This window comes from Papio anubis, chromosome 2 (assembly GCF_008728515.1).
Source record: "Papio anubis isolate 15944 chromosome 2, Panubis1.0, whole genome shotgun sequence".
NCBI classification, from domain to species: Eukaryota; Metazoa; Chordata; class Mammalia; order Primates; family Cercopithecidae; genus Papio; species Papio anubis.
The window spans coordinates 179,878,581-179,892,785 of record NC_044977.1 but is presented as its reverse complement, the minus strand read 5'-3'; the positions used below and the strand labels follow the sequence as shown (position 1 = coordinate 179,892,785).

The 14,205-nt window shown below is 35.9% G+C and overlaps 1 protein-coding gene across 2 annotated transcripts in view; it reads right to left on the bottom strand.

The window, feature by feature from the left end:
* LOC116273849 (programmed cell death 6-interacting protein) overlaps positions 1 to 14,205 on the bottom strand; it is a 73,273-nt gene that overhangs the window by 16,787 nt on the left and 42,281 nt on the right. For both annotated transcript variants that reach the window (XM_031663836.1, XM_031663837.1), the window contains exons 10-12: positions 14,007 to 14,184; positions 6,323 to 6,434; positions 4,926 to 5,095 (exon numbers count right to left, since the gene is read on the bottom strand). In XM_031663836.1, coding sequence (XP_031519696.1) covers positions 4,926 to 5,095; positions 6,323 to 6,434; positions 14,007 to 14,184 — 460 coding nt within the window. The remainder of the gene's footprint in view (positions 1 to 4,925; positions 5,096 to 6,322; positions 6,435 to 14,006; positions 14,185 to 14,205) is intronic.

Sequence of the window (14,205 nt, the reverse complement as noted above, 5' to 3'; positions counted from 1 at the left end):
CTCCCTTAAAGACCATAATGGACTTAGTTACTGTGCAATCAAGGACAGGTTACTACTTAGAAAATCCAATTTTCTCAACTGCAAAATGGGCATAATAGTACCTATGTCAGGACTGTTGTGAAGACTGAGATAATCTATATAAAGTGCTCAACATAACTTCTAACAAAGGGTAAGTATTCAATCACATTACCTAGATTAGGAAGAAAAGCTAACCGCAACTTCCATGGTATCTAACCAGACGGATACAGAAGCTTTCTAACCAGACGCTACAGAGGGCCGAATAGTTAACAAATCCTGTGATATTCAAAAATGCAATAATTCTAACTTTCTGGAAAAAAAAATGCCATTTCAAACAACCAATTTATGAACAAACTTGTGGACTACCACACAAAGATAGAGATCCCTTGTATTATGAACATCTTTTTAAAAAATTTCATATGCAGTATACTAGTTTAACATAATTCAGATTATATGACACTGGCCTCATTTTAACAGAGTAAATGAAGTAGAAAATGAATTAAACTGCTTCCACAAATGACCAAGATAATAAGAAAACCACTGCCTACATTTTCTTATAAATTCAAATTTGAGGTTTAACATGTTATTAAAGTATATAAATAATTAGAATCCTAGGGTATTTATTTCTTACATACAGCTCCAGCTATCTTTCAACTGCAATTAAATGTATCCCTTTATTAAGTTAGGCTGCCAGTGATGATTATTCAAACAAATACTTTTGTTTTGGGTACCGTTCTAGATGCTATGGACACAACTACTAACAAAAACAGTCTTTTCCTTCATTTGGGCACCAGAGAGGATTAAATAAATATGCAAAGGGGAGGATTAAACAAATACACAAAAATAGAATAATGTGGGTAGACAATGACAAAGATGGAGAAGAGGTGACATCTGAGACTAATGAAAAAGAAGTAACAGCCACGGAAATGGGAAGAAAGCCCTGCACAGAAGGAAACGCAAATGTAAAAGTCCTGTGGCAGGCACAAGCTTGGCAGGATCAAAGGAAAGAAAAAAAAGGCACTCTGGCTAAAGCATAGTAAACAAAAGGCAGAACAGCAGATGAGGTCAAACAGAATGGCAGGAATGGCATCACCTAGGTTGTCAATACTTTGTCTTTTAGATCAGAATCTTACAAACTTTTTTGGTAAAGGACCAAACAGAAAATATTTTTGCCTCAGTAGGCCACAGTCTCTGTTGCAGCTCTTTAACTCTGCTTTGCAGAGTGAAAGACAATGTGTAAATGAATGAGCGCAGCTATGTTTCAACAAAAATGTATTAACAAACACTGAAATCTGAATTTTATATAAAGCCCATATATTAAAACATTCTTTTGATTTTTTTTCCAGCCATTTAAAAAATGAAGTAGAAAGTTTTACATTTTTTTAAATGAGTTTCACATTTAAAAAATGTAAAACTCATTCTTAGCTCATAGGCCATACAAAGAGAAGAGGCAGGCTGGATTTGGCCCACAAGCCAGTTTCCTGACCCCAGTTTTATATTTAAAACCCTCTGTAGCATTTAACAGCACCAAGTACAATATGAGACATAAGAAATGCCCTCAATGGGCTGGGAGCGGTGGCTCATGCCTGTAATCCCAGCACTTTGGGAGGCCAAGGCGGGTGGATCATGAAGTCAAGAGATTGAGACCATCCTGGCCAACATGGTGAAACCCCGTCTCTACTAAAAATACAAAAACTAGCTGGGCATGGTGGTGCACACCTGTAGTCCCAGCTACTCGGGAGGCTAGGCAGAACTGTTTGAACCCAGAAGGCAGAGGTTGCAGTGAGCCAAAATTGCACCACTGCACTCCAGCCTGGGTGACAGAGTAAGACTCCATCTCAGAAAAGAAAAGAAAAGAAAAAAGAAAAAGAGCTACTCGGGAGGTTAGGCAGGAGAATTGCTTGAACCCAGGAGGCAGAGGTTGCAGTGAGCCAAGATTGCGCCACTCCACCCCAGCCTGGGTGACAGAGTAAGACTCCATCGCAAAAAAAAAGAAAAAAGAAAGAAAGGAAAGAAAGGAAAGAAAGGAAAGAAAGGAAAGAAAAGAAAGAAAAGAAAGAAAAGAAAGAAAGAAAGAAAGAAAGAAAGAAAGAAAGAAAGAAAGAAAGAAAGAGAAATGCCCTCAATGAAATCTTCTATTTTACTTTTATAACCTTGTCATTTTATTTTCAGAAAAGGCAAATAAGCAACTATCTCTACAGCAATGAAAGCAGAAACTTGATACATTTACCCTACACTAAAGGTAACCTAGAGGAGTTTTTTTGTCTCTTTATGTTAGGGACCAAGGTGCTCAGCACAGTTCTGGAATAAGTAGGCCTTCAAAAAACACTTGGTGAGTAAATAAATAAAGAGATTCCAGCCATTCTCAGTATGTCTATAAACTTTCTGTCATGAGGAATCAGGAGTAAAAGCTGTGTTTGCAGATCCTCCACTAGTCTGTGAATCCAAAAAAGGCACTCCTTTGGGAGGGCACACAGTTTTAAACAGTTCTCTCTATGCTGTACCTCTAAGGAGGTAAAGCGTTTTTTTTAAAGGTCCCCCCCACCCCCCATTACTCCCAGCAGATGTAACACTTTGAGTGTAACTGAACATCATCCTTGTGCAAAAAAAGATGTTCCTTCCTCTGGCTAGACTCAGCCCCATATACATTAGGGCCAAGGCTTGGCCAGCCAACCATAGACTAGATTTCATGCCACAGTAGATCATAGGCAACCAATCACAAGTGATCCTAGGTATTTAATATAAAAATTTTTAAATACAGATTACCACTAGTCTGCAAAATTTTTCAGAGTATGTCAATATGTAAAACCAGATGCCTGAAGAGACTGAAAATAAGTAACTAGACAGTAGGCTTCTTCACAATGAAAGAAAAGAACCGCCCTACCATCAAACTTGGACTTTTTAATAAAACGTGTACATTGCATCACTCTAATCAGCAATCAAAAAACTCAGTTTTTATCATAAAAATTCTGGCTAAAATGTGTCATCAACTATTATGACAACCATCTGAAATAGCTTTGATACACCTGATGCTTGCCTTATTTGATAAAGGCATATGACAAATGAATATACAGAGAGTACTGAAATTTTTGTGGTTCCCTGTCAAGAAACTTCCATAAAATGACTTCATATTGACTACAAAAGTTCCTTTCTCCTGTGTAACACAACTAAGGATTAATAAAACTGATACAACTGAATAAAATATCAACAAATCAGTGCATACTAATGCAGATTTTGCTTAGCACAAACCATTTTTGCTTTTCTACTGAAAGCAGAAGAATCAAGGGATGAAAGCCACATAGTTCTGAGTCATGTACAAGACACCAAAAAGAATACGAAGAGAGTACTAAACAGAGATCTTTTTCTAAAATAAAAAAGGTACCAGAATTTATTGCTGTTCCAAGGGTCTGCAGTTTCTTCTTCGGGTTCTTTGTTCTTTACAAGTTAACCTTCTGACCACCTCCCTTTTCTCCCCTACGTCCTCAAAGCAACTAACTCATATTCCTTGTTCCATTGGGTTCCCCTGTCACATTCAGGTTCAATGCACATTCAACTATGTAGCTTTCTCTTCCCTTTGAGAGGTGCCCAGTACCTGTGCATTTACCCTACACTAAAGGTAACCCAGAGGAATTTTTTGTCTCTTCATGTTAGGGACTAAGGTGCTCAGCACTGTTCTGGAATAGTAGGCCTTCAAACACTTGGTGAATAAATAAATAGATTCCAGCCATTCTCAACATGTCTATAAACCTTCTGTCACGAGAAACCAGGAGTAAAAGCTGTGTGTGCAGATCCTCTGTACCTCTGATAACTCTCTAGACACAGCCACTACTCGGCCCTTCTCTGATCCTACACGTTTACTTTTTCTGCCTATCCACTCTGTTCTCGTAATGCGCCAATCTCTTAAGAAGCCTCTGAAGAGAACTGCTCCAAATTACTGAAATTTAAGTACTTCATCTAAATCCCCATAACATACCTCCTATACTTTCCCTGTGACATTTTTAAACTTCTTCCCTATATTACAGTCATCCTTGTACATGACTGATATTCCACAATGGATCATAAATTGAGGGTAAAGCCTGTGTATAATTCATGTTAATTTTCCAATGTATCCACCATAGTGCCTTACACAGAGCAGATATCCAGTAGGTCTTGGAATAAATATATGAAATATATAAAATGCTTCTATGGAAAGACAAATAAGGAATGAAACTAATACTTTTCAGAACTTACTATCCCAGGAAATTCACTTTTTTCAAGAAGTTTTCAGCAGTATTTCTTGCCCTTTGGCTTGTTTTCCTGTGCAGAGATTTGGGACCTCTATCTTATTCTACTAACTTACCCTACCTCCAGTGATAGGCCATTAAATTATACTTGCACTTTCTCTTCTTTTAGGACTTTCCAAATCAGATGCCCTACTATTCGATTTTCTCTTTCCTGTCATCAGTAGAAACACCATGATGGTGCTATCCATTTATTAACATGCACACCTTGTCAATCTTCATTTCAAAGGTAGTCCCAGTGAAACAAGGTGGAAGGGAGTACAGAATAATGTAAGAAATAAAGAATTTGTGTATCCGGCCATACCCAGTCTTTCATTTCAGGAAATTTCTATACTTCCAAGTTTCTCTCTTTTATAAAACCCGAATTAAATAATGTTGACCTGTGAAGTATCTAAAATTTAGTTCAAAAAACGGCATTCAATAAATGGAAGTTACTATTATAGGATAGTTAATATTAGTATAATTATCTATTACACAGTCTATATACTACTTTAAATATAACAACCCCAATTTATTTCTGCATTTTTTTAAAGATGACAATAAGAAAATTGGCAGTTCTTTATATAAAATGGCTTGAATGTGGTTTTCTTAAGCAGATGACCACCCACATCAAAATGCCCTTCTTACCTCACTGCCCTGCATGGTCTTTGCTGGATTAGCAGAAGGGATGGCAGCATTCAGCTCAGGCTCTGGCTTACACAAAAGCACGATGGTGTCACGATGAGACTGGTAACATTCTTTCACTTGTCCATCTGCTTGCACAGCTTTATCTAAAACTGTTCTGAAGTTGGTTCCCTCTGGGAGAAAATAAAAGTTTCGAGAGCATAGAAGTGATTCTAACAGCAACGTTTATGGGCTGGTTATATGTTGAGTTCTAGTCTCCAACTTTACTTATCTTCCCCTTCTATAGACCCCTATTCACTTAATAATAAAAACAGCTCCTAACAGTCTTTGCATTCTCGTTTTTGGAAAGATGACAAAATCACTTATAAAATCAAAAGCATAGCTATACCTTAAAATATACTTGGTAGTTATTATCTGCCAAATAAAAGCTAATTAATATTAATCTTTTCCTACAACTCATGAATGTAGGAAGAAATTATTCTCTCCAAAAATTGGTCCATTTATTTTAAAAGTACTCCTCTCTCAAAAGAGCAATGTGACTTTAAAAAAAAAAAAAAAAGATTTATTTTTAGAAATATCTCAATAATATGCAAACTTTTTACAAAGATAAGTAAAACTAATCTGCAGCCACCATGAAGACAGCATTTATCTCAGCTAGCACAAAATCTTAATAATCCAAGTCTTAAGCAGCATAAGTTTGGCCTCAAAATAACTTAAAGCTCTTTTTTTTTTTTACCACCCAGGATTCACTACTAAATGAAAAAACATTACAAAACCATAAATGCAATATGCCCTCATTTATGTTTTTAAAATATGCACAGGGGCCAGGCATGGTGATTCAAGCCTATAATCTCATCAGTTTGGGAGGTGGAGGCAGGTGGATCACTTCAGCCCAGGAACTCAAGACAAGCCAGGGCAACATGATAAAACCTCATCTCTGCAAAAAATACAAAACAAAAATTAGCCAGGCGTGGTAGCATGTGTCTATAGTGTCAGCTACTCAGGAGGCTGAGGTAGAAGCATTGCTTGAGCCCTGGAGGTTGAGGCTGCAATGACCTATGATCCTGCAGCCTGGAGTGACCTATGTCACTCCAGCCTGAGTGACAGAGTGAGACCTTGTCTCAAAAAATTAAATAAATAAAATAAAATATGCACAGAGCTTAGAATAGAAAATGAAAGTTGGAGGATCATTTTAATTTTCACTTTATACCCTTCTTAAGAATCTGTACTTCTGACAATGGGCAGATTACTTTTGTGAACTTTTTAAATCTTTATACTAAAACTGAGGAAAAACAATTTCAGTAAAAATGAATTTACAACTGAGCCTAATTTAATCAAGCAAAAATGTGGGTCCAAATTGGGAATTTATTTAAATGAAGGTCATTTATACACATTTTTACCTGCTCTTAAAGGCTTATACAGTTCATTGGATGGTGTCCTTTGCCAGCGTTCCTTAAATTTTGCTCTTAAATCATTATCAGTTGCTTCTTCTTCATCCAACAACCTTAATGACTTTAAACGGAAGCAAAAAGAACCCTGAAATGTCATTTCTGGTATAAAAAATGTAAAGCATTAAACAAATGTTCATACACAATATAAGTGAGAATTTGGTGAGATGGGAATACTAGGTTAGAATATAAATCGACTTTTTTCTTGCAGACATCTAAGTTATAATGCATTTAGCAAAAAGTCTTATAAATTTAAGGCTGAATTAGCTATTACCTTTCTCAGTTAAAAAAAAAAAAGGAAAAATAAATAAGAGACTATTTACATCCATACACCAATTTAAAGAAAGTTTTAAGATTAAAATAAATAGAAGCCATAAATAAAACAAAGGGGAAAACTGATCAATTACATGAAAATAAAAGATTTAGACTTCCATTCCAATACAATAAACAGAAAATTATGTTTACATATTTTTAAATGCCTTTTTAATGTATAGATAAGATGACAGGATAGTAGGGGGCCAGAAACACAAGAAAATACTAATCTACCAGTAGACACTGTGCTAGCACCAGCAATATATGACAATTCCTGATAGCTCAGGACAAAGAATAGCAAACTTCTGTCAAACACCACAGAGTAAATATTTTAGGCTTTGTGGGCCACCGTCTATGTCACACAGAATTCTTCTTTTTGACAATGCTCTAAAAAAGATAAAAATTATCCTTAACGACAAAAGCAAGCAACAAGCCAGCATTTGGCCCACCCATCCATAGTTCACCAGCTGTGTAGTTCACCATTGGCTTGGATTGTGAATTTAGAACATGGAACGTCAACAAGAAACATAGGTCGGGACAATAAAAGGTGAGAGGTCAGATCAAAAGCACTCTCCACCTTCAAACCAGTATAGTTCCAAACAGGTGATTCTCAGTGGATGAATCTTTAAAACAGAAAACTGCCCTACAGAAGAAAACATGCCTGTCTGAAGAAGTATTATCTGAGATTCCAGATCAAAAGCCTGAACTTGGGACTAGAAACCACACTATCTGTGTGACACAAAGTCCTAAGGTAAATTATAATTAAAAGATTATAAAAGAAAGGAAAAAACCTCTTAACTTTAAGGAGGTGCCAGGTATATAATGCCTTTTTATGGCAGAAGCGAACACAAATCCTTTCTAGAATTCACCTTAAACCTAGATCTCAATGAATTCCCACAAATAAATTACAGGAAATATGAATGCACAATCAAAACTCACTGAGCACTAAATGCAATACAGTACTCTGCACTGGATCTTGGAACAGAAGGAGGAACACTGGTGGAGTAACTGGTAAAATCTGAGTAATAATACTGTACCGCTGTCAATTTCCTAGTTTTAACAAATGTGCCATGACAGCATAAGATTTTAACTTTCAGGGAAGCTAGGTGAAAAATACACAGGAACCTTCTACACTAAATTTGCAAAGTCTCTGTAAATCTGAAACTATTTTTTAAAGTTTTAAAGTAAAAAACAGTAACAAAAAAACTGAACACAAGAGAAAACAAGCCACCATAAGCAAGAATCAGCAAAAACTACAAATCGTAGAATCAAACCCACAAAAACTACAGATATTGGAATTACAAGATAAATAATATAAAATAAATACATTTAATATATTTTAAGAAATTAGGGATAAATTAAAGGGTTTAACCTTCCAGGTTAAGACAAATTAAATTAAAAAGAAACATCTTGCTACATGCTATTTACAAATGACACACCCTAAGGCATATGAGTTGAAGGGCAAAGATACTACAAGAAAACTACAAAGCAGTATCTCTTATGAATATAAACACAATATCTTCAACACAATACTATCAATCCAAATCCAGCAGCACATTATAAGGATTATAAACCATGACAAGTAGGATGTCCCAGGAATGCAAAAGTGATTCACACCTGAAAATCAATTAATAGAATATTCCACATCAGTAGAATGAAGGAAAAACCGTATGATCATCTTGAGAGATGCAGAAAAAATATTTGACAAAATCCAACACTCATAACCAAAAAACCTCAACAAACTAGAAGGGAACGTCCTCAACCTCATAAAGGCCATCTATGAAAATCCCACAACTAACATACTTAATAGTGAAACACTGGAAGCTTTCCGCCTAAGATTAAGAACAAGACAAGAATGTCCACTCTCACCATTCCAACACTGTCACAGTCCAACTCACCAGTCCAACACCGCACTGGCCAGGACAATTAGACTACGACAACAACAAAAAGGCATCCAAATTGAAAAGGAAGTTGTAACACTACCTCTACTTGCAGATGATATGACCTTATATATAGAAAATCCTAAATAATCCACAAAAAAAACTATTAGAAATAATAAATTCAGCAAAGTTGCAGAATATTAAACCAGCTGCATTTCTATACTCTACCAATGAACAATCCAAAAAGGAAATTAGACAACAATTCCATTTACAATAACATCAAAAAAGCATAAAATACTTACGAATAAGTTTAACCAGAGAGGGACAAGACATTTACACTGAAAATTACAAAACAATGTTGAGAAAAAAGACCTAAAAAACTGGAAAGACTTCCTGGGCTCATGAATTGGAAAACCTGATATTGTTAAGACTGGCAATTCTCCCCAAATTGATCTAAAGATTCAATGCAATCTTTAACAACCTTCTAACTGTTTATTTTTGCAGAAATCAGCAAGCTGATCCTAAAATTCGTATGGAATGGCAACAGACTGCAAACAGACAAAACAATCTTGCAAAAAAAGAGAAAAGTTGCAGGACTTACACCTGTTTCAAAACTTACTATACAGCTTCATTAGTAAAAACAATGTGGTAATGGCCTAAGTATAGACATATAAATCATGCGATTTTCTAGGAAGGTGCCAAGACCATTCTCTTCAATAAATGGTGCTGGAAAAAACTGAATAACTAAACTCAAAAAAAGAAGTTGGACCCTTACCTCACATCACATACAAGATATAATTCAAAAGGAATTAAACTCCTAAACCTAAGAGTTAAAACTGTAAAACTCAGCCAGGTGCAGTGGCTCACACCTGTAATCCCAGCACTTTGGGAGGCTGAAGCGGGCGTATCACGAGGTCAGGAAATCGAGACCATGGTGAAACCCCGTCTCTACTAAAAATACAAAAAATTAGCCGGGCGTGGTCGTGGGCGCCTGTAGTCCCAGCTACTTGGGAGGCTGAGGCAGGAGAATAGCGTGAACCCGGGAGGCGGATTTTGCAGTGAGCCGAGACTGTGCCACTGTACTCCAGCCTGGGTGACAGAGCGAGACTCCGTCTCAAAACAAACAAACAAACAAAAAGTCTGTAAAACTCAGCTGGACGAAATGGCTCACGCCTGTAATCCCGGCACTTTGCGAGGCCGAGGCAGGCGGATCATCTGAGGTCAGGAATTCCGAGACCAGCCTGACCAATATGGTGAAACCCTGTCTCTACTAAAAAATACAAATTTAGCTGGGTGTGTTGGCACATGCTTGTAATCTCAGCTACTTGGGAGCCTGAGGCAGGAGAATTGATGGGAGGAGGCAGCTGCAGTGAGCCCAGATCTCACCACTGCACTCCAGCCTGGGCAATAAGAGCGAAACTCTATCTCAAAAAAAAAAAACTATAAAACTATAAAAGAACAAATAAAGATAAGTCTTCATAAATTTTTGGCAATGGAATCCTAAATATAACACCAAAAGCACAAGCAACAAAGAGACAGATAAACTATTGTATCAAAAGAACTTTCCTCCATCAAAAAAAATACTATCAAGAGAATGAAAAGACAACCCACAGAATGGGGGAAAATATTTGTTAATCATATATATAATAAGGTCTAGTATCCAAAATACATAAAGAGCTTTTATAATTCAACAACAAAAAGACAACCCAATTTTTAAAAGGGCCAGAGACTCAGACATTTCTCCAAAGAAGGCACATAAATGGCAACCAAGCACATGAGAAGATGCTCAGCATCACTGATCATTAGGAAAATGCAAACCAACACCACAATGAGATACCATTTCACACACATTAGGGTGGCTGTACTTTTTTTTAATGGACAATTATAAGGGTTGGTAAGGATATAGACAAACTGGAACCCTCACACACTGCTGGTAGAAATGTAAAATGGTCCAACTACTGTGGTAAAGAGTTTGACAGTTCCTCAAAAGCTAAACTTAAACCCACCAAATGACTCAGCAACTGTGCTCCAGGTATATGCCCAAGAAAATTAAAAACAGACATTGAAACAAAAACTTGTACACATATAGCAGCATTACAGTAGTCTCCCCCTTATCCATGGTTTTGCTTTGTGCAGTTTCAGCTACCCGAGTTCAACCATGGTCTGAAAATATTAAATGAAAAATCTCAGAAATAAACAGTTCACAAGTTTTAAATTGTACATAGTTCTGAACAGTGTAATGAAATCTCTTGCTCCCGTCCTCCTGCCTGGGTTATTAATCATCCCTTCATCAAGTGTATCTGCGCTGTATATACTATCTGCCAGTTAGTCACTTAGAAGCCATCTTGATTATCAGATTTAAAAAAACAAAAAATACTAAGGTTCACTACTATCCAAAGTTTAAGGCCTCCACTGGGGGTCACGGGACATATCCCCTGCAGATAAGGGGGGCACTACTATATGTGGAATTGTCAAAAAGTGGAAACAACCCACATATCCATCAGCTGAGGAAAGGATAAACAAAATACGGTTTAAGAATACAATGGAATATTATTTAGTCACAAAAAGAAATGAAGGACTGATACATGCTACAACCCGGATGAACCTTAAAAACATTATGCTAAGTTAAAAAAGCCAAACTCAAAAGACCGCATATTATATGATTCCACTTATATGAAATGTCCAGAAGACATTTCAATAAATCCACAGAGACAAAAGCTAAATTAGTGTTTGGCAAGGGCAGGGGAAAGGGAGAACGAGGAGAGACTGTTTATGGGTGCAGGATTTCTTTTAGGGGGATGATACTCACACAACACTGCAAATAAACTGAAAACCACTGAAACATACACTTTGAGGAAATTAATGGAAAATTTACATTATGTGAATTTTACCCAAAAAAAAACCTACATGCAGTTGTAAGATAAATATAGGTGAGTTTTTAAAATGAGGAATTAGATATCTTAGAAATGAAAAAGATCAATAAAATTAACAACAACAAAACCACTCAATAGAATGGCTTAAGAATGTTAAAAAACACAGCTGAAGAGCCTATTAATGAGCTGGAAGGCTGGTCTAAGATAGTCCCCCTGAAAGAAGAACAAGAACACAAACAGGAAATGTTAAAGATAATGTTAAGTGATATGTAGAACTGATACTATCAATCTAAAGAAATTCATGAGGAGATTATGGAAAGAATGGACAAAAAGGAATGAACAAACAGAATCCATGGATAGGGATCTAAGATATAAAGATCCTAAGTATGATAAATTATTATTTTTTTAAAAACTAGTGAACACTTCAAATTTATAAAAATCAAGACCAAAACAAAATTTCTGAAAGCTACCAGAGATGAACACTCAAAAAGAGTATCAGCTTTACAACTTAAATTTACATCTTACTTAAAAATCAGACTCTCCAAGTACAAGTGACAGAATAACACACACAAGGCTGTTAGGAACATCAAGTAAGATAAATAAAAGTACCTCACATTAAGTTAGACAACAGACTTATGCATAAACACTAATGTGAGGTTTTTTTATGTTTTCATATTTCTAAAGATGCTTCTCACAATTGACACATTAGACAATGTTTCTATCAAAAAAAATTTACAAAACCAAACATACATATTCAATTAATAGCAACTTAAAAGGAAATACAGTTAATATTTATATAACTACTAAGTAGTACACACAAATTCCACTTCACAACTATCTTATTGGCTAACTAATATTAACCCTATTTTTTTGGATGATCAACTGAAACATGAAGATATTAAGTACTTTACCCCAAGTCACAGGTAGGTTTAAGAGCTGGGAATCAAATCCAAATACAACTCTACATTCTGAGTCCTTAACCAATGAATTATGTGTAAACTACCAACTATTAAATGATGATTTACTCTTACTTCTATTTGCTAAATGTCCCAAGACTGCTTTTCATTTGATGTGCTATGCCTGCATTTCTTAGTGTTTGTCTCCTCCCTCACTATCAGACAATTACTTCTTGCTGCTGCCACTTGCATGTGGTCTTATACAATACTCTCCACTTTCTTCTCCCTATGGCTAATAAAGAAATTATTAGACATAATTTTAAAAAGGACATTAGAAAAATGTCCTTTCAGTGAAACACCAGATCATATGCTTCTTTACTCACAAATCAACAAATTTTAAAGAACTATAAGGTACAACAGTGTTTGTCAAATTTTAATAGGCACACACAAGTTACTTGGGAATCTTGTTAAAATTCAGATCCTGATACAGTCGGTCTGACATGGGGCCTGAGATTCTGCATTTCTATCAAGTACAACACAGAAAAGCTTTAGTACTGAAGTACGTAATACCAATTATGATTTCTTTAGTTTTTCTGTTTATTGAATGTGTCTACACAAATAAGGCTGGTGAATGTCAACTGTATAATTAATATAGAACCCCTCATAAATAGCAGCTTTCTCAAGTCAACAACGCAGTAAATTTCCACCTTAACCTTTTTCAAAAGCTGATTTGGATTGAAAGGTGAGTAATAATCACTATCTCATCATCATAACAGTTAAAGTAACTGCAATACACCATCATCATTAAAGGAATATAATAGTAATAATAGCTGTAACTTATTAAAGCATATCCTATAGTCCAAAGGCTAGGCATCTTACTGTTCTAGCTTAATTAATTATCTAAATGACCCTGGGAGGTAAATATTCTCATCCACAAGACTCACACTCTCTCAAGTACTCTGCCCCTACCCCAAAGTACTTGGAAATGGTATAAATACAATATCCTCTGAAAGTTAACTGAAAAATCAAAACATCATAGATTAAAGCATTGATAAGTCATCTAAAATAGGTAACATGACTCCTAAACTGGCAAAAGCCCATATAACCAGTGAAATGTATTTTTGCTAAGGAAAGAAACTTTACCAATTAGGGAGAAGAGGTGAAAGCACTATAAAAAGAGAATAACACTGGCCAACAGTTAGCTTTAGCCAAAAAAACTATAAATAATATTTCACTCCTACTAATAAAATGCCATCTCTACTGGAAAATGGATGCAGTTGCCTTATAAAACATCTGATGGCCTAACTTCCTTTGTCTAATTTCCATGATTACAAGAAAGTTGATCTGCCTATGTATAAAATAAGTCAATAATTACAAAGACTGAACAGTTTGTATAATAGTTAATTTATCTTGGTATACTAGTTTTACACAGTGGTCATTTGAGTTTCATTAATGTGTACTTACTTACCCTTAAGATACGAATGAAACCCATTCTCACTCAACCAGAATTTCTCTTATGCTAAAGAGAAGGCTCTGGGCCACAGTAAATTCACCAAAGTGATGAATACTAACTACACTGTGAACACTAGCATGAGGATGTCTCCAGGCCCAATCCCTGCTGGACATCAAGGGATCACAGTGTTTATACTTGAAAAGCAAATCTTATAAAACATACCTCATCTAGGATTTCTCTATTTCGTTGCAGTAATTCAGGCAGCTCTTTAATCAACTGATCAACAGTCTGGATGCCTCCCTGTTCAATCACAGATCTGGATTTAGTCAATATAGACTGAGGTACAGTGTCTCCAGACACATCTTCAATTGCTGCTGGAAGATTAAGGGAAGCTAGCACCCTGAAAAAATGAGATACTATA